Source organism: Neopelma chrysocephalum, unplaced genomic scaffold, assembly GCF_003984885.1.
Source record: "Neopelma chrysocephalum unplaced genomic scaffold, ASM398488v2 Primary Assembly neopelma1_97222, whole genome shotgun sequence".
Lineage (NCBI taxonomy): Eukaryota > Metazoa > Chordata > Aves > Passeriformes > Pipridae > Neopelma > Neopelma chrysocephalum.
The window spans coordinates 3,700,699-3,721,591 of NW_020925863.1; the positions used below are offsets into that span (position 1 = coordinate 3,700,699).

At 38.7% G+C, this 20,893-nt stretch overlaps 1 protein-coding gene across 5 annotated transcripts; it reads right to left on the minus strand.

Moving 5' to 3' along the window:
• Positions 1 to 162: 162 nt before the first annotated feature.
• SLC35A3 (solute carrier family 35 member A3) lies at positions 163 to 20,270 on the minus strand. Of its 5 annotated transcripts, XM_027671780.1 has the most exons (9): positions 16,340 to 16,715; positions 13,997 to 14,120; positions 11,047 to 11,251; positions 10,017 to 10,171; positions 9,808 to 9,930; positions 8,567 to 8,738; positions 7,143 to 7,261; positions 6,488 to 6,621; positions 163 to 4,379 (listed from the first exon to the last, which is right to left on the minus strand). In XM_027671780.1, the coding sequence occupies exons 2-9, from the start codon at positions 14,039 to 14,041 to the stop codon at positions 4,289 to 4,291; spliced, it is 1,044 nt and encodes a 347-aa protein (XP_027527581.1). In that variant the 5' UTR covers positions 14,042 to 14,120; positions 16,340 to 16,715; the 3' UTR covers positions 163 to 4,288. The 5 variants fall into 5 exon arrangements, with proteins under 5 accessions (XP_027527581.1, XP_027527585.1, XP_027527586.1 ...); XM_027671784.1 differs by lacking the exons at positions 13,997 to 14,120; positions 16,340 to 16,715 and adding an exon at positions 20,250 to 20,270; XM_027671785.1 differs by lacking the exons at positions 13,997 to 14,120; positions 16,340 to 16,715 and adding an exon at positions 20,149 to 20,243.
• Between the last annotated feature and the right edge of the window lie 623 nt (positions 20,271 to 20,893).

A 20,893-nucleotide genomic window follows, 5' to 3' on the forward strand; every position in this document is an offset into this window, starting at 1 on the left:
CACCTCAGGACAGATTCTTTTTTCTTCTAGAAAGAGTTATAATTCAGCTACTGAGAAATAATTAGAAAAAGTTAAGATTCAACTGAACAGAAATTTGGACAGTAACTGAAGCAGAAGATACAATATAACTAATTGCATGTATTTGTTGCATTTTCCCCTGCATTTTTTTTTGGAGGAAAAATGTCTTAATTCTACATATTTAAAAACATATGATGAGCTTACCTGGAAAGAGCAGAACTCTCTAGTCACTTCCTCTGGGAAATAATCAGCATTGAAAATGAACAGAACTATTAAAATAAAGGCAAGTAAACACTTCTTGGACTTTCTTACAGTAATATACCACCTTAGGTAATAATACATTAGCACATATATGGTATCATACCATGTTACAGATAAACATTACCTTCTAATACACAAATATCTCATTCTTACAAAACATTGATTTCAGATAAGAAAACAATGAATAATCCTCCTCAACACAATATCCAGCAAGAACTATTGTCACCAGGAAGAAAACGAGCAACAAGTTCAAATTTGGAAAATGACAATTGCTTAAATACAACACAACATGCACGGCTGACCAGGACACATCAAAATATGAAAGTTACTGACAATGAAAAACCAGAAGAAAGGCAATATTTCCTTTATCAATTTAAAAACAATTCAACAGAATCTATGACAGTATCTTGAATTACAGACATAAAAATAAGTTAGAAACACAAAACAATTATGTACTACTAAAAGTGAGAGGCCTGTATGAGCAAATGAAATGCAAGCACAGGCTACCAAAATGAGATTTTTGGGGGGAGGGGAAATAAAACAATAGTTACCAAAAAGTTGCAGCAAAAACCAAAGGTGTTATCTTGTAGAAGCTGAATCTAGAACATTAATCTACCCTTTATTAAAGCAAACAAAAAAGGAGGTTTTCTCATGGTTTGTTTAAAACAATGAAGTTGAATAGAACTTTTATCTCCATTCTTTGAGAAAAAAGATTATTGGGCACTTGTGGACAGCGTAGAAATACAATGTAAAAAGCTTATTTTACTTTATTATACTCAAGTTTTTCACTACAGAACTGATTTATTTTGCTTTGAGGACAGTTCTAAGTTTATTGTTATTTGACAATTTATCATGTATCCCAGAGATACCCAAATAAAACTACCAAATATCCAAATATTCAATAAATACTAGTACTCCCATTCTGCAAGTCTTAAAAAAAAATCACATAATTCAAGTTATTGCAAATAAATACCTAGCTACAACTTTTTAAGTATTTAAATAAAATTCTGCCAAGTATAGGTTAGCCTCCTAAATATACAACTACACAAACAAAACCATTATCTAAAAGTCAGAAAAGTAGTTCAGAAAGTCAAGTTTATTTTTGGAAACTTAGACTCCTACAGATTGCTTTTAGGGCAAACTCAAAGCACACCATCCTCTACTTCCCAATGCTCTGTCCTAGCTATGCCTCTTTGGTTAGTTAATGAGTTATAGACTTAAAACTGCTTTAAAAAAAATACAAATACAAAAGTATCTCAGTGAGAAAATGTGCATATGCTCTCAGTTTGCAAAGGTTACAGAAATCAGTAAACCCTCCTCAAATCCTTTTTGTTCTCACCCTGTCAAAGTCTAAGGAAACAGTTAAAAATGCAAATTCATTTTTCTTTTACAGCAACGTGTGTATGAAGAGATCTGTCCTTCTACTTAATAGGACTGTCAGCTGCAAGCACAGAAGAGTCACTCATCTACAGACAGGATTTACTGTTCCTTAGTACAGCAGAGACATTGTCTTCCAAAGCTGCATGACATCCCATTCCAAAGCAAAGAGCACATATTCCCGTTCTTTCCTATAAACTGATCCATACTGACAAATATTGACAGGTGCACCTGAAATATTAAAACTGGGTTTACACATAATAGAGCTCCAGCAACATGGTGATTTATTTGGCCTGTTTGGTCCCTTCCTGTACAACTGGTTTTAGAATGTTCTCAACCTGCTACTTGTGTTTTTTTGGAGATGTTCCTCAAGGAAGTAACCAACTGTATCACCTGAACACTTTCAGTACTGCGATTCATGAAATTAAAAGTATCACTGTGTAGGCCAAACTCCAATTCAGATATGACTACAAACACTTCTCACTCGGCCCCAAGCACCGCTGTGAGCCGCTGTTCCACGCACACATCTCACCTCCTGTGCACTGCAGTGTGGAAATAACCACAAGGAATTTTTCCACAGATTTTGCCACATTGAATGCTATAGGCAGAAGATTTAATACTAACACAGGATGCCAATTTAGGGTACTACAAGATCGGTTTGACTGCTAAGTCGCAAAGCTCCTGCAATGACAACATGCTGGGACAGATTCCCAGTTCACAAAGCTTAGCAAGCCCTTGGCATAACTCTGATGGTTCTTTTATGTCTTGCTCTGATACGATAAACAAACAAAACCTTGATAACACACCTACTTGCCAACAGAAGAAAAATACTGTTTTTACTTGACTGACATAAGTAGAATTCTTCCTTTCCCATTTACAACACTTCATTAGGAAATCTCAGAACACTCCTCCAGAATCTCCTTGTGAATTGGATTAGGTACTTTAGTAAACGTTCTAAAACACTTTTCTCTTTAACACGTTTTCTTTAGCACAAGACAGAAGAGAGAGCATGAGGTGGGGGGAAACAAGGGAAGTAAGATGTTTTTACCACTTGCCATTTTACTGGTAAGGGACTCCTGATAAGTTTTTGTATAAATGCATACCACCACAGGTGTAACATGTGGGTGAGAGTCACTACATTAATATCCACTGTGAATAGTGTCCTGAAAACCAGTGATTTTTAAGACAGCTTATTAGTTCCAGATTTTTTTTGGTGTTTCTGACTAAATGCAAATACTTCAAGTGAAGTGTTCATAATAGTCTAATTGATCTAACTGCATCAAGGTCTCTTTGTGAAGTTTGTTTTTTTTTAAAAACAGACCAACAGCATGCTTTCATATTTAGCCATTGCACAATTAATTACTTTTTAATTATGTTTCCTATTAAAGTAATTCCACTACTAGACTGAATAGCTCCAGAGAAACCATTTTGGTTTGTTGGCTCAAGGACTCCTAGAATAAAATAATAATTAAAAAACCCCCACCAAAACTCTAAGTAAGCCATTACATAGAAATGCACAGAAATAGCACTGGAGAGTTCATGAGTAAACAACACTTGTTTAAAAAACTCCTCTGTAACAAAGGACAGTACAGTATATAGATACCATACCTTAATAGCTCCAGATGGAGCTGTTACAGACAACAATAATGCCTTTAAAATGTTTATTATGGGCTTTTTTTTTTTAAATTGTGGTTTAAAGAAAATCTTCAGACGGTATTTAAAGCATAAAAACTACTTTTAAGGTTCTACCAAAAAGTTGATTTATAATCAATAAAAATAACAAGAATGAACATTACATCTGAGCAAGCACCCATCATAACCCTAATCTTACTTCCAGGTTAGTGTGGCGACCTCCAGCTGGTGTTCCCAGAGTTATTCCATCTGTGTGAACACTCCAGGCTGATGAAGGCTGGAGTATCAACATGGATTTCCAGCTTTCACTCTGAATTTCTCCCTTTGTGTACTTCAGTGAGAATGGTAACATCCTTACAATACTTTTATATAAGCAACAGAATTATAATATTATCATTTAATAACAGATTTCTGTTATTAAATCAGCTTTCTAAAAATATAAAAATATTTGATATTGTGAAAGTGTCTTTCAATCATACTTCAATTTTCACAGTTTTAATAAGGAATACCTAATCAGAACCATCACTTTAGAACTACGATGTTCAGCTCATTACATGTAAATAGACAAACAGTTAAAAACATTTACTAAGATTAAATATAATCAAATTGCAAAAACATACAATCTGACAACGTTGTCATGTGCTCTTTCAAAGAGTGCATAGGACATTTTTCTGCAGCAGTCAATACAGTAAATTCTTTTGATGCAATCTCTGTCAAAGCTGTAAACATTCCTAATTGTAGTTTCTTGGAAACTTTTGGTTCCTTTCAAGTTTTTATTCGCAAGTTGCACTGGGCATTCCCCTGACATTCCCCCCCCCGGGTTACAGATCAGTGTCATCATCCACCTGTAACCCTCTGGTTTTCAGAGCTACTCATCAGCTTTTCTTCAGTACGTTCAGGGCAGTAATTCTTTCCTTGCAGTGCACAATGACACTTCCCACATGCCATTGCTAGCAAGGCCCCCAGTGCATGATCTTGAGAAGTAGATTGAGGAAGTCTGCTATGCCTTAATGGGATTTCCTGCAGGTTTGGGATCATAACCGTATAGGAAAGTAGCTGCTATTACAAGGATGGCTCCGAAGAAAAAGACACTGAATAGAATAGGGATAGGAAAAAAAGTTTGTTTCAGTTGATGCAAATCTATTTATGTAATACAATCAAAAGAAAGGACATTTTTTCATGAGGAAAACAGAAAGATAAATTATTTTTGTCCAATTTATAAAGAACAAAATAATTTGCATATATTTATTTTGAAAGGATGCAGGAAGTTGTCAAAATAAGAAACTTATAACTACAAATTAATGTATCATTATACTGACATATTCTGAAAATTAAAATTATAATTTCATGGAACAATTGTCAAAAGCAATCTTTTTGTTTGGGGTTTTTTATTTTTTTAATCTTTTACCTAAAGCTGTGTGCAAAATGCAAGCAGGAGCTGAAGTGTTACTACCATGGTTACCCAGTCCCTTTTAACATCTTACATATTTCATGTTGTTGGAGCTGTGTTTGCTTTAAAATCTAAAGCTTATGTCAAAACAAATTACCGTGGCCTAAGAACTAGTTTGCAAGTCAGTATAATCTAATTTTTGACAGATACATAAAGATTTAGGTCAGCAAAAGATAATAAAGGCATCTTTTGTATTGTGTCATGTGGGCCTTTCAAGTTGTTTTGATAGTTACAAATCTGAAACAAAATATACAAAGCCCACAGATGATCAGTACAAATTTTAGAAAAGAACCTTCTCATAAAGACATGACAATGTTGACAATTTGATCTTCTGAACCAAATGCTAAGAAAACTTCGGCACGTGCCATGATAATCCTCCAGAGAACACAGTTCCCCTATTTCTGGGCATGGCCCATTGCAACACGTTCAAGCATTTAAGTACTTTACATCTATTACTCCAATCAAAAGTGTTTGTTGACATGACAGGAACAATTATACAGTTTCAGATCAAATATATTCAGTTAGCACAAGCAACATACTAAAGATTAAGTTTGATTAACTCAAGTTGACCAAGTTTTATTAAATGGGATGGCTTCAAGTTCTACATGCTGCTACATGGCTCTATTTAATCTAATTATTTACCACTGTTTCCCTTTCAACATGTGTGCTGAAGCTGTTAAGTAACTTATTAAGTTTCCATTTGAGCATGTAGAAATTCTTAAACCACTTTGTACACTCATTTTAATGGGACAAATACAAGCTACTTATACTTTAAGTTCAAGGTCTTCCACTTTTTAAGCCTAAATAGTTGCTCTAATTCCTTTTTGGAATGTTTAAGTAAAGCCCTGGTAATATTATAGGATCACAGAATGGGTAAGGTTAGAAGAGACCACAGTATTGCACTTACATATTTTTAATAAAAACATGTTCCTTTGTACCAGATACAACAATTGTAAATATTATTAAAAATATTTTTATGCTATGAGTATGTGTAACATATGGGAGGAGTGTTGGTCAATTATAAGCAAAATCCTAATATATCTGGAAGTGGGATTATTACTTCTACACTCCACAGATGAACATGGACTGCCAAGACAAGCACTGTTCTGAACCTACCCATGTACAAAACCTGAGATGCACAGAGCCACTGCAATCTCACTGAGAGAACATCAGGACACAGTGTCCCGAGCCTAGAAGCACAAAGCAAGCACTTTATTTCTTGGCTGAGTGTTTTCACTACTAAATACCGTGTGGCATTTAGAAAAGGCTCTGCCTTCGGGGTTCTGGGTGCCCTTGGGCAGCTCAGTGCTGCAGTGTGACTTCCACGGGTGCGTGACAGCAGAGACTGCGGTGAGGTGCTGTCCCTGTCCCTGTCCCCGTCCCCGTCCCCGTCCCGCCGGGGACACGCGGAGCGGTGACCTCCCCTGCCACGGGCCGCCGCCAGGGGGCGCCAGCGGGTCAGTGGCCGGCCGGGGCCGCAGGGGGCGCGCCCGGCGGGATCCGCGGGATCGGGAAAGGGAAGGGACCGACCGGGAACGGCCCGCAGGGAGCGGCCGCGCCGCCGGGATCCGCCAGTCAGGGACTCCTGACCCCGCTGGAAACGGCAGCGGGACAACCGGGCAGAAAAAACTAGCCACCGGTTATGCCACGAAACTAAACTGCGATGTGCAAGTGGTACCTGAACATTCTGAAAGTGTGCCTTGGGCTGTTGTTTTTTTTTTTCCAGCATACATGGAAAATAATTCTTACCTTGTAGGGACAAAATCTTGCAGCCAGAAATAGGAGATCAGTGTTGACAGTATAATAGAAAGAGAAGTTGCAAATCCTTTTAAAATGTTGTCTGCATATTTTATAACAGCGGCAATTACCAGCCCCCCAAGTGCCTGAAAAAACAGTGAGGTTTGGATTCACAAACAGATAATTTGACAGACAGCATCTATTTTAACACCATGCACTTACTCTAGGAAAAGCTTTTGTCTATGTTTAGGACCAATAAATTTACTTAATATTATGGATATGCATTGTTGAAAACAAATATTGGAGGAGTAGTTCTTTCCCCATTAAAGAAACTGTTGATCATATTACCACCATTAATGAGTGGAAATGCTTGTACTATACATTTTTAGCCACAGGAGGAAGGGCATATAAATATATATAGATATATATATTCTAAACATCAGAAAATAAGTAATGCTTACATGCTTTAAGTTGCACAATACTTAATCATATACTTGCTATATATTTTCCAGGTTTTCATTTAGAGGTTTATTCTAATAGAGATAGATTGGACTTTTGACTATAGAATTCTCAGTAGCCTCAATGACACCTATTAGTTTCCCCAGTCATTTATAGAAGAGTAAATCCTAAGTGCCTTCACAGAAACATGGGATACAAGGTATCTCACCTGTAGAACAACAACCACCCAGGTGAGTTTATTATATCCTTGAAAAAATCCATCCTTTGACAATTGTTCTCCATCATAAATGTATACACCCATCAATCCAAATATGCTGCCAAAAAATCCTGAAAGTACAAAACTGATTTAAAAGCTTCATGTGAAAAATGTGCAAACAGGTTCCCTATCCTCAAGGGTTGCTCATATATTTCTGCTTCTCAAACTGGATTGCCACTTGCAATACCATCACATCCAAATGCAATCAGTTTGCTATTCTCTTTCAAAAGCTGTTCTCCATACTAATAACAAGTTTTGACTGTTTCCATTAGGATATCCTCATATACTTATCTTCCATTGCTCTCTACTGGAACAGTGTGATTTTTGTTTATGGCATATAGCAAAATTCACTTAAACACAATTTCAGTTTCCCTGAAACAAGTCATGACTGAAGGCTGAAGTCACACTAAAACCTGAAGAGAAAAACAGGGAGAACATTTAGTGGAGGAGAGAGTCTCTGACAGAGCAAGAGCAGCAATTAGCAGTTTGCCAATTCAGATTAGGATCTTCACAGTGGGATTCTCCTGAACCAGTCTCAAACATGGTGAATATTTTCTAGTAGAGACAATGTCAAAAGAAGAAATTGAGATTAGACTAAAAAGTTTGTAATTTGGTGAGTATAGTGTTCTTCTATCAAATGGGAAAAATTTATTTTTGAACAGAAAATAACTTCAGTAGTAAACATATTCTACTGAACTTCACGTTTCAAACCCTATAAACTGGGCAAGATTGCTCTGAGGCGAGGGAAAACTCATTCAGGAATACATCATTTCTGCTCTCATTAATATCTTGGGTCTAGAAGACCCAGAACTACTTTGGAAATAGAAGGCATTCTCTAACTAACAGGTGCATAATAGGTAAGGGCATTAAAATAGTTAAGATGAACTGTCTTTTGCAAATGCCTCTCTCCAGTGATTATACAGACAACTAAAACAAACTGACCTTTGTACTGAAATAATTATAATTCACTACCTCAACTTTATTCACAAAAAAAGCAGTTTTGCTTTGTTTGGAAAAATTATTACTATCTATGTTTATCAGATCTTCTGAATTAGTGAAGACAATCTTTTTAAACACAGAAGATACTCAGAATCCTGCATATAATAATATCCTTTATAAAATTTTAAAGCACAAATTCAATTGACAGATTCTGTACAAACTTACAGATATTCTATTAAACAATTAAATGAAGAACTAGGTTGAGATCAGAAAGTAAGTGCTAGAATTCTATCTAGCAGAGTTTATACTTTTGGTTTCAAAATAGTATTTATGTAGCATACTAAAATGTGATATTTTTTATATATACATACATTTTGCACATTTATCTTAATTCTTCAGAATGTAGTATCTTTAACAGATATTAAAAATAAACTTACCAAGCTGAATGTTTCTGATCCACACAGACTGCTTAGTTTCCTTTAAAATTTTCTCAAAATAAACCCCAGCAAATCCACTAGAAAAGCAGGCTATGAGCACTGCAATCAGCCCCACAAACTGTGACCCTGCTGAATGCTCCTTAGCAGGTGTTGCTTGAGAGTCTGAAGGCCACTGGACGTAAAAACAGTTATACAAAATTCACTGATTAAATCCAGTCATAAGCATCTATAAAATGTATATTTGTTTTCTAGCAACAGTAACAGTTACTCAATAGAGACAATCACATGCTTGTCTAGCCTGGAATTTTGCACCATAAATACTTCTAAAGGACTGCAAAGCTATTGCCTGAACTAGGAGACTACTCATCAATTTAAACAGGTGCAGGATTTATGTCTTATAAGCCAGAACTGCTTCTGAATCCTGGTGTGACTTATCGTGGTCATTCACAGGCACCAACTTATGCTACTCAACAATTGGTTACAAATAGAAGTACATTAGAAAACTACTTACACCAGCTGTCTTTAGGATGGGGTGAACTGTCTTTTGCATGTGCCCCTCTTCAGTGACTATGCAGACTAGTTAAATCCTGCAATGTGTCTAATGCCAACTGAATAAAATGCAATGCCACAGACAAAAACATACCGAGGAGCCTGTTAAATATCATCAGAATGCTTTGTTCTCATTTTTAATTACTGAATTTAATCATCATATCTTCTTTCAAATCCTTATGTTTAAAAATAAAAATTTCTAGGACATGCTAAAATCTGCTAAAAATTCTTAGAATAGTCTCTCATGCCATGATACTGCTCTCTGAAAACTACAAACTCTGGTACCTGCACTATTTAGACCTGAGGCCAGTTTTGCCTTTTGAAATAGTTCAAGTAAATTTGCCAACCGTATGACAAAGTGAGCCTGGCCTGTCCTGGCAGAGAAGACCTGTGAATTCCTACTGTCTGAAGAAATGTGCTAATAAACATTGCTATCATTATTACTTGCAGGTTGCTCCAGAGGCCCTGTCACATTCTACAGTAGAGCACTGGGTTGCAAAAGAGGTGTTATCTTCTGCCTTTGACCCATTTCTGGTGTCCTCCAGACCTGGCCAGTTGTGATTCGCAGTTCCTGACTACACTCTGGAGCTCGTGTGCAGCTGATGGGATCAGAAAGCTGTATAATCAGTATAGAAATCCACGTTCCTTGAATAAACACATTAAAAGAGCACAAGCCACCTGCTAACATTTACCTGTACAAATGCCACTCCTGTCATCAATATTACTAATGACAGCCACTGGTATACACCCAATTTCTTGCTCAACATGGACACAGAAAACAATGCTGTGGTGAGAATTTTCAGTTGGTACGTAACCTAGAAGAACCAGAAACTGTTACTACTGCATAATTCATGGGATTTTTTTTTTCTGAAACTTGCAGAGAATTGCAAATATACAGTACCTGGTAAGTGGCTGCATCTAGGTTTGACAATGCTACATATAGCAAGTTGTTCTGAAGAGTGTAAATTCCTGAAGGAATAGCAAGTTTAAGAGTTTCCATGGGTTTATTAAGGATTTCATCATGCAGCACTCTGTTCAGAGTCCGTAAATTGCACTCTACCCAAAGAAACAACAAAAGAAATAGACATTCATTAAAAGGAGAAGGGGAAAAAAGAGAAATAGCAATGCTCTGTTCTTAAAATGGTTGCCCCCTTTTATAGCTATCACTATATCAAGTGATACTATCAAAATACTATCTATGTTTGCTTGACATTCACAAGTCTTGTATTTGTAAGGAAAAATGGCTGCAAGTGTCTTCCCACAGCCTGGAATATCAGAACGAAAACAATTATTCAAACTACTTTGAATAAAACTTTTTGAAACCGTATCCGTATTTGAAGACAATACATCAAAGGGTATCACCTAAAAAGTACATATTTAGAATCCTAGAGTGCCATCAATATTTATGCATTTACAATGATATTTTTAAGCCATTGAAAATCAAATATATGTGCCCAGGAACCAGATAAATTCAGCTTAAAATGTATAAAATAAGAAATAGAGTAAATCTGAATACACTTTTTTTGAGCTTAAAACTGTGATTCTTCCCGTAAAACAATGAAATTGCTTCTTCCTTTCTTCATCTGCTGTTTATTATGGGCTTCTAAATTATCACTCATGCTTTGGACACACTTAAAGCTTTTCATTTTTTCCTACTTCTACATATGGATTTCTTAAAAAGCCTGAACAAACACAAACTTTGAGTTGTTAGCAGAAAATTCATTCTTGCACTCCTCAGTACCCACATTCTTTAAAAAGAACTTCCTTCAGCAAATATACAGTATCATTAATATGTTTCCAAGAGTATTTCTTACACAAGGAGAAGGGAAATGCTTTGTTGTACGCCTGTACTCACATGGCTGCTTTGCAGTTGCCACTACAATACAGCATATTGATTAGGAAAATTACTTGGTGCAAAATTTGACACATACTGCTGTCTTTGTAGACCAATAGAACACAGGCCAAAATCTTCAGAAGTTCAGCAATAACTACTGCAGTAGAGGATAAGTAACGAGGTCCTTCTTCTTTCAGTGTCCGAGAATAACGCATGGTCAAGACCAAACTTGTGGTCTGAAAAACCAGGATACCCAAGGAAAGGTACTTTAAATTGGCAGACATTTCTTGACTTTTTTCTTTCTGAAACAGAATAAACAAACAAACCCAAACATAATATTGTAGGTACTGGGAATAAGCACATTTTAAAAAGTTATCCAGGGAGCTCAGTCAAAGGAAAACACAAATCTGATATTTAAAAAGCAATAGGAGATTATCACTTCACAATGTTTTTCGAATACAGGAATACAAATGGGGAGATATATCAGAATATTAGGAGAAGTGTTAATTAATAGAGAAATGAAATTAAATATTTTTTATCTGTAATAAAAATAATAAAGTAAAATAAGAACTATTAACTGATAATTAGCTTTCCACTAATTGGTTTCACTCTCAAGTTTCATGGATCCAAATTGCAGGTTTCTTTGTGTAGGTGAAGGCTCAGAAGGCATTTTCGAGGTGAAAAAGGCCCACACTGTGGTACATCAGAATGCCCTGCTGGAATGAGTCGTTCCCAGACCGAAGGGATCTTCTCCCTCTTCCCCGTTCCAAAGCCTGCCAGGTTGCAGTCGCTGCCTGGCCAGAGGGCACCTCGCCAGCACAACGCAGGGTGAGGGCTGGGCTGCTTTACATGAAAGTGAGAGGTATGCCGGATGAGGAGGGAGAGTTGTGGGAAAGCAGGGCTGGATAGGAAGACGTGATGGAGGAGCTGCAGGAGGAGCTGCAGGGGACACAGCACGAAACCTGCCCTGCTGATTATCCTGCTCAGAAAAACATTAGTTGAATATAGATGACCAGGTGACTGCACCTACTTTCTCATACTGCACTGACTACCACAAACCTTATCTTAGTAAAGCTGCATCATCTTCATGTCTGCCATGAACTTCCACCAAGTTGATTCAGTTTTCTTTGCAATTTGTCACCAATTAAAGCATTAACTTAGTGCAGGAGTCTAATAGAGACAGTAATGTCCATTTTCCAAGCACAATATATTACAAGGAAATTTTATAAAAGCTCAGTGCTACTCAGAATATCATATAATTTTCTTCATATTAAGAAGAATTTCCATATGCACAAAAACTAATGCTTTCTATGAAAAAATAACTACTACCGCCTTCACTGCCCACTTACTCAAAAACAGAGCAGTTTTTTATAATGCCAAAGTAAAATCAAATCAGTAATTAGAAGTTAACAAATATGTTTTCAAGCAAAAAGAAAAACAGTAACAAGTCAAGACAATGAATGTGGTTCTCAGTTTTAGAAGCCTAGAGATGGCACATTTATTGGATGCACATGCCAGAGCTGTCCCTGTGCATGTCCCACACCTGCAGACACACAATTTCTGGCTCATTAACTGTCTAACTTTGTACACAATGCTGAAGAACATACAGGTACCTCTAAATATTTGTAGCTGGATCTGAAGCTGTTTCTTGCTGACTGCATTTCTCTAGCTTAAGATCCATTTCATTGCTATAGTCACAGACATTTGGAGAGCTCTACTTTTCAAATATTTCTGACTCGCCTTTATCTTGTCTCTAAGCATTTATGGATTTTCTCCAGTCATGTATTCCAAGTCAAATTATTACCTATATGTCATGGACACTTAGGAGACACTGCAGTAACCTGCAAACAGGTGAGAATTGCCAACAGCCACAAAGATATGAAGTACATACTTGTATCCTACACAATAAAATCCTTTATCTCAAGAATAATGTGGCTGTAAAAAACATGTTTAAAAGCATACTGGCAAAGAAGGAAGAAAAACATGGCAAGATGCAGAAACTGAGGAAGAAATACACAAGGTTCCTTTAAGGAATGTTAATAGGAGATACTTTTGTATGAACTATGATCTCATTTAAGAAACAAATACTGAAGATGCAACTGCACTGAACAATATAAATCAGACAGAAATGTAAAGTATCAAGAAGAAAGCTGCAGACAACATTTGAGATTTGCTGATGTTTTCCACTGGGTCTGGTGGAATAATCCTTTACGTGAGCATGTTAACTGCGGAATTAGCATCCTCAACAACAAAACAGAGATTATTTGTTAGTTGAAGAACAAAAACTGAAGAATAAATTTGCTACAGCTGAGAACAAGGAGGAGAAACAGAAGAACAGTTTCTATAAAGGGGTGAAGAGGGGACATGCAAGGTCAGAGATCATACTCTCTAGGGAAATACCACCAACATAGAGAAGACAGAGAAAAAGGGAAAGAAAAAAATCCACTGAGAGAAAATACAGAACTGAATTTCACTGAAAAGCCTGGCTATGATACTAGAGAAAACCGACATTTACGTGAGCCAACTTGAACAATTTCTTTCACCTTTTCCATTTACCTCTTTTTTTTTTTTAGTATTGAGACCTGACAAACAGGAAACACAAAGAGCAATATATTGCTAAGATGAACAACACTAATTTTCATGAAAGTACACTTACAGATAAATAAGTTTTTAAACTTTTTGGTTTTCAGTTTTCAAAATGCTTCTGAACAAAATACAGATAATGAGAACGCACATGTTTCCTGACTTGGACCCAATTTCTGCATTCTGTGAACCTATGAAGTGACAAAGGGTTTTACAAACATTCAAAATTATTAGATATCAATTCCTTAACCTTCAAAACAGGTCACAATATTAAAAATAATGTTCACAATAATTTCTTACTGAAATACAACCATCTATTTATGAAGCAGTTTAAAATGTAATTTCAGTAAGTAAATCACTAGTACGCTGTTCTATGAGCAAGTACCAAAGCAATCAGCATGAAAACATAACAACAAGCACAACAGTTTGATAAGCCCATCAGCAAAGCCATAAGGAATACATACCACAATATTATCTTGAACTACTGTCTTGTCTTCCTTAGTAATCATGATAAAAAAGGGAACTTTCCCCAGACAACGTCTCTCAAAAAGGTGCCAGTAGCAGGAAACATTTCTCTACCATAATTCACTAAAACAGTTTCAGAGTTTCAAACATTCACACAAAATGGATTCTAACTGTCCAGTGTGATAGCTTGAAATAAGGATTTTTGTCAAAAGTCAGTGGTCAACAAGACAAGCTTGTAGAGAACAAGGGTGTGAAGTCTCCCACTGTACTTACAAGCTGGTTCACAGAGCAGGAACTACAGAGTCCTGAAATGTATGCCAATGATATAACCACCCTCTACTAAGCACACATGACATCTTATCAGCTTTCCTGCTCCCTTTAAAAGAGCTGCATATCAATTTATAGAACTCCGTGCAAACTGGGAACTGGATCCAGAAAAAGAGCCAAGTATGGAACTCCAAACAGCTGAGCTGTCTTCAACTGCAGTTTCAGAGCAGCTTTAGATTAACAGATTACTGCCAGAGGTGTAATTGCTTGCTCACAGCCATGAGCTCCAGCTCCCCTCACAGCAACAGCCTGAGCAGGCACAGAATAAATGAACTACTGTCTTAGTAACAGCCCACACTTTGATTGTTTTAAGCCAATAATGAAATTAAAGTTCCCAATGCGTTTCCTGTACAGAGTTACAACTTAGATTTCTTACTGGGCTTTGGATGCACTACCCAGTGCTCTGGTGGGTGCATCTGTTTGAAAACTCAGATTTAGGTTTGCTAATTGTAAATACTGGAAGTTGAGGGGTCTCATTAGCTCAGTGTCTTTTGAACTGTACCTTACAGTGTGCTAAGGACCTGCAGCTCATTGACTATAATGTAGCCTAACACATCTGTTACCTCAGGGCAAGGCTCATTACTCTTTCCTTCTATTAGTCTAGGTGAAAAAACAAGTCAGCTGCCTCTGTTTCATATATTCAGTGTACCATGGAGACACACCCTATAGCCACAGGAAGGCAGGGCTATACAGGAGTCAATACGCAGGAAGCCAAGATGGGATTTAGAACCACGCAAAGTTCAACTTCAGAACACGCAGGTGGATAAAGTACAGATGGATACAATGCAAAGAGCTGTTTGCTTTAAAAGTATAAATGAAAAGGACCCTGGAAAGGTTTTATAGACTCAGAAAAGAAAACAAAGCAAAACAATCCATACAGGAATTAATACCTTCAGCTCAAAGTACAATACTATGCAAAGCCTAAAAAATATCCCTTCAAAGGAAGCAGATTTTTTTAAAGTGGAAAATCACATATTTCCATCTCAATCATTCATTCATTCAGACAAAATGAATAAATTTTTGACTTGCAGATTCTCATCTCCCTTTGTAGTATCTCCAACACAGGCTAAAATTTAGTATTTTACTTTATTTTTATATTATCCCTACATTTTCCCTCCTAAAATACTGGTAAATTCTAATGTTTGCAGATTAAATTAGACCAAAAGGAACATAATCAATTTGACTTAATGAACAGCAAAGATACTATATATGTTTTTATTTTCCTCCATCCATTCAACAACAATACCCACTGATATCAATCAGGGTTTACTAAAGAGCAACAAGATTACAAGACTTTTCTTAAGCTTAAGATTTTGTCTTTTAAAGATCTGATGGTATAAACTTCTGAGTTTCTCAGCTGCTAAATATCTACCATGGTAAAATCCTGTGCAAAATTAAGGATTAGTCTATCTCTATGAATTGATCCTATTCTTGAGTTTGTAGGAGGACTCAAAATCTGACAATTACTTTAGTTTGAGGTATCTCAAAACATTAAAAAGAGAACTCTAGAAGGAAACTGACTTATTTGAAATTCTCTTCGGTTAAACTCAGAGACTAGAGACTGTCTTGAGGTTCCTTCCAACCCAAACCATTCTATGATCCTATGATAAATGTCCCAGATGGTACTGAGGCTGCATAGATCTTTCCAAATCTAGTCAACTGCTGCTGAACTGGGTTCTGAAGTATATTTTACATACATATGAATATTTTAACTGCCAAATTTGTTCTGCTACCATTCAACAATGCATTTCTTTCTGCCCTCACCCCCACAAGATATAATCTGCCATGTCTGTGTAATCTTAATAAACCATGTTACAAACATTTCTAATAATATTAAACCTTGTATTTCTCACTTTAAAATGTCACTATTATGTTTTCCATTTTCCTCATACTGGAGACAGGTTTCTTCTTTGTTCCCACCCATAAGCTATCTATAATTATCAGCTGTTTCTCCCCAAACACATGGCACTTTCCAACTAAATCACTGCAACTCACTTTATTATTTCAAAACTTACCTTGTTCTTTCTTTTGTTTTCCAGTTTGTTACCCATTCTTCTTGCTGAATACATTATAAAGTGTATTAAGTACACTACAAAAAAAATAAAAAAGCTATGCTTCTCTTAGAGCTTGTACACTTCTTCAGAAACGTTGTTAAAAGCAAATCCTAAAGTTTTTTCTATACTCTTCTAGCAGAAACTGAGGAGCAAAGACTTTTTTCACATGAAGGTTTCCTTCAGGCAGTATTTCCAATTTCTCCACCGACATAAAAAAAAATTCTTAACTGGTGAAAACAAATTAAAAACGTAACTGCATTCAAATAATTTTCACGACAAGGATATCAAGTACAACACAGTAGATGACTGGCGGACCTTGCTCCTGCAACGTCATCTCTCTCATCACAGCCCTATCTTGGTGTGCTGGCTTTGGCTGGGGTAGAGTTCATTTTCCTCATAGTAGCTGGTACGGGGCTGTGTTTGGGATTTGCGCTGAAAAGTGTTGGTAACACAAAGGTGTTTTCGCTACTGCTGAGCAGTGCTTACACTTTCCCACCCCACCAGTGAGGAGGCTGGGAGTGCACAAGGAGTTGGGAGGGGACAGAGCCAGGAAAGCTGACCCCAACTGACCCAAGGGATATCACACAGCATATGGAATCTACTCAGCATATAAAGCTGGAGGAAGAAGAAGGAAAGAGGGGATGTTCAAAGTGATGGTGTTTGTCTTCCCAAGTCACCGTTACGCATGATGGAGTCCGGCTTTCCTGGAGGTGGCTGCCTGCCCATTGCATGTGGTGAATGAATTCTTTGGTTTGCTTTGCTTGCATGTGTGGATTCTGCTTTACCTGCTAAGCTGTCTTTGTCTCAACCCACAAGTTTTCTCACTTTTACCCTTTTGATTCTCTCCCCCATCCCACTATAGGGAGTGAGCCAGTGGCTGTGAGGGGCTTAATTGCCAGCTGAGGTTAAACCACAACACTTGGCCATTTTAAAATCATGCAGATGCTTTTTAGAACTGGCAAGTGCACTTAAGCACAGAGCAGTTACACATTAAATGGTAACTGTTAAAGATCAACCAATGATTTCTTTTAAACTTTGCTCCAAAACCTCAGCTTTTTACAAAGATAGTGGAGGCTGTATCAGTGATTCACTGGCTTATCACTCAACCAGGAAATTCCCTCATTGCCAAGTTAACAAAAGGAATGCAATTACATATTAACTATTAACTGAAGTCCAATTTCAGAGAATGCTATAAATTGCTTGGGAATCAGGTAAGATTAACAGAAAACCTAGCAGAAATGGAACTTCACTGAGTTTTTTTATGATCTCACAAAGGTTTTCTGTTTGTTTCTTTCTTTCTTTCACAGGAAAAAAAATCACCTTTCTAATCTATGTATCAGACAGGAAGAGCTGGGCATTGTGAATCTTAAATGTGAGATTTGTGACTAAGTGCTCTTTAAGCCCACCCCCTTTATCCTTTACACCAAACCTAAGACGCCAAAGTTCAGATATTTTTTTCTGATGAGAATTTGGTTTGATGAATATTATACAAATGACATATTGAGTATAAATATTCAGCGTTCTGGAAATTCAGGCCCTCACTGAGCTAAATGTTAACACCAGCATTTCTTGTAAGATGAAGCCTTCAACTCTACACAGTACTGCAATAGTTTTATATTGACATAGCAGTCATTAAGCCAAACTCTGCCTGCCAGCACAGAAATTTGATACAACCTGCCTGAAGTGCCTCTCACTCATTCACACAGTACACACACTGCCTTCATTGTATAGATCACAGTATAGATAGATCCCACAGTCACATCCAGACTCTGTGAGCAAGGAGACGTTCAGTTCTCAGTTTTAGTTCAAATGGCCATCCCTCCTCCAGCAGAACTGCAATGCCATGAACTGAAGGACTGCTGGAATGCAACTCCTGCAGATGTATCAAGCCAATGACAGGGCTTGATACAAGGTGCTGGGAGATTGAACATTGAATCCAGCTGGGGTTCAGCCACAGCTTACACTTGTGCCATTTATGAATTACAAATCAAGTCTGGGTGCTCAAGGCAATGCAGGTACCCTCAGTCAAGGTGACCTACTTGGAGTAGAGTAACCCAAACTAGATACTACAGTGAAAATAAATCTGTAGACACTGTAGAAAGCTAGCAATTGCAAATAAAATTAGACAGCTGAACAGTGTATTGAAGAGGTATAAATATAAAGGACAAGGTTCAAAACCCCAGTGGCAAAATCCTGAACTCCTAACCATCTGACATTATTATACTAGATCCTAAGAAGTACAGATCTTAAGAATCTCTCCTCCCCTCTAGAGACACCCTCCATTGATGTGATCCAGCTGTGCAGTCTTCTGAGTTCCAGCCAAGGTCCAGAGCCTGTGCAAGCAGCAGGCATTTGGTGTGAACTGAAGCAACTCGTGAAGAATGAGCCTGGGTCGCAAGCAATTCAAGAATGATATGGAAGGAATAACTGTGTCTAGCAAGCCTGTCCCAAAGATAAGGATGTGTTGTCCTCACTTAACACTGCCAAATCCAGAACTGTTTTAAGCAGACACATGTGACTTGAATCCCACAGGTACTTGGTTCAGATGATCCCTGCCTTTTTCCTGTTATTGCAAACACCAGTGTAACTTGCACAAGGAATTAGGCTGTGTAGGCAGCCTGTAGGATTGTTACACAGAGTCACTCCTAACGATACATCACTCTAAAGAATGCAAATTTCTACTTACTACAACCAGCCTTTCCCAAAATCAGTATTTTTGCCACACATATTACTTCTACAAACAAGAACATCACACATCCCCAAACCAATGGATCCGTATCCCACATATGATTTTAAATCATGAGTTCTCACGATGCCTAACAATGTACAAGGGAATAATAAGCTTAAGTTTCTAAAGGAAGAGCTTATTATAAATCACCTTCTCCACAACTGTCACCCCCCTCACACTCACCTGCAGTCTCAGTGCACACACAGAATTAAAGTGAGTCAAGTGCAGTGCCTACGGAGAAAGGCAACCCCCCAGTCCATCACTTAATGTTCATTCTAAGACCCATTTTGTTGTTCTGCACGTTTGTTTAAAAGTAAACGTTGCCTTAGATCCCAACCCTTCTGTGTAGAGGCCACCTGACAAATAAACTTCCCACTGTGGTTCTCACTCAGTCTTAGAAAGGTTTGTTGTGTATGTTCTTTATGTCCCAAATAACACAGCCCTCCATTGCTAAAAGCTGTGTCAGTCTTCTCCACCCAATCATTCCTTTAAAAGCTTTTCTCTGGAATTTGTCTTCCTCACTGTGGTTTAAAACACAGTGTATGGGATTCAACAAAATGAAACAACTTGCAGTACCTTCTGGCATTTATCTTTTACCTTCCAGTTTATTCCATAATATGCATTATTACATTCATTATCTCTGCATCCTCTGGGTTTCTGACTTAATCCACAAGCGCTGTACTGCTAGAGCGTTTCTCATTTCAAAAACCTGGTATGAAATCGTGATACCACGCAAATACTTTGTAAAGTGTGCATTTCTGATAACTTTACACGCAGCTCTGCATCACTGAGCATCTTCTCAGCAGAGCCCCAGCAGCGCCCTGAGCCCCAAGCTCGGCAGCACCGACACAGCTCCGACGAGCTCCGCGCCCCTTCCCAACTTCACACACAGCCGCCTCCCCGCAGCGACTTCACCTGCACCCTCCCCTTCCTCTCCCCCGAACCGCTCCACACCCACACATTTCTCTCAGCGTCTCTCCGATCCCACCCTTCCCCTCCCCAGCCTGCTCCCACAGACCCGCTTCCCGCCCCATCCACCGACCCCAAACGCCTCCTCCTCGCGCAGCACAGGCCTCCCTCGGTCGCTCCCTCCCGCACGGCCCCGCTCTCCGCGGGGCGGCCCCGGCCGGGCTCTGCTCCCACCTGCGCCCGCCGGGCCCCACTCGCCCCTCGCCGCCGGCCCGGCCCGGCTCCCTCAGCTCCGGGGCTTCCGGGCGCCGCGGTCCCGTCCCGCAAAGGCTCCGGCTGCAGCCGAGCCCCGCCCGCTCCGTTCCCAGGGCCGCGGCGGCAGCGCGCCCCGCCCGGGCCGAGCCAGGCGGGAGCGGTGGGGCCGGACCGGGCCCCGGGCAGGGCATCGCTGGGCCCCGCGGGGCGGGGGAGATGAGCCCTGAGCTGGAGCCTCTGCCACCTCCCAGTGAGCGCCCCGAGGGCCGGGTCCCGCCGGCACATAAAGGGGCACTTGTGACACGAGCGTCTGGTGTGACACCCCAGACGGATTTGTAAGAGGGGCAAGGCTGGCTCGGATGCGGGTGCGGACCTGCCATAGAGAACGGCACTGCGCTGGGCAGAGAAGCGAATTGGCCACCAAATTTTGAAGATCATATTTAGGCAAAACTTTATGCTTAAATTAGGGGTTGATTTCCCGATGGTTGGCAAAGGACAGTGTAGCACATCAAAACTGGGTGAAATCCAGGCCCCGCAGAACTGAACGGAAACCTGTCCCACCAATTACAATAGTAAACCATGGGAGACAAGCACACTACTAATAAAGGCAATTTTAATAGTAT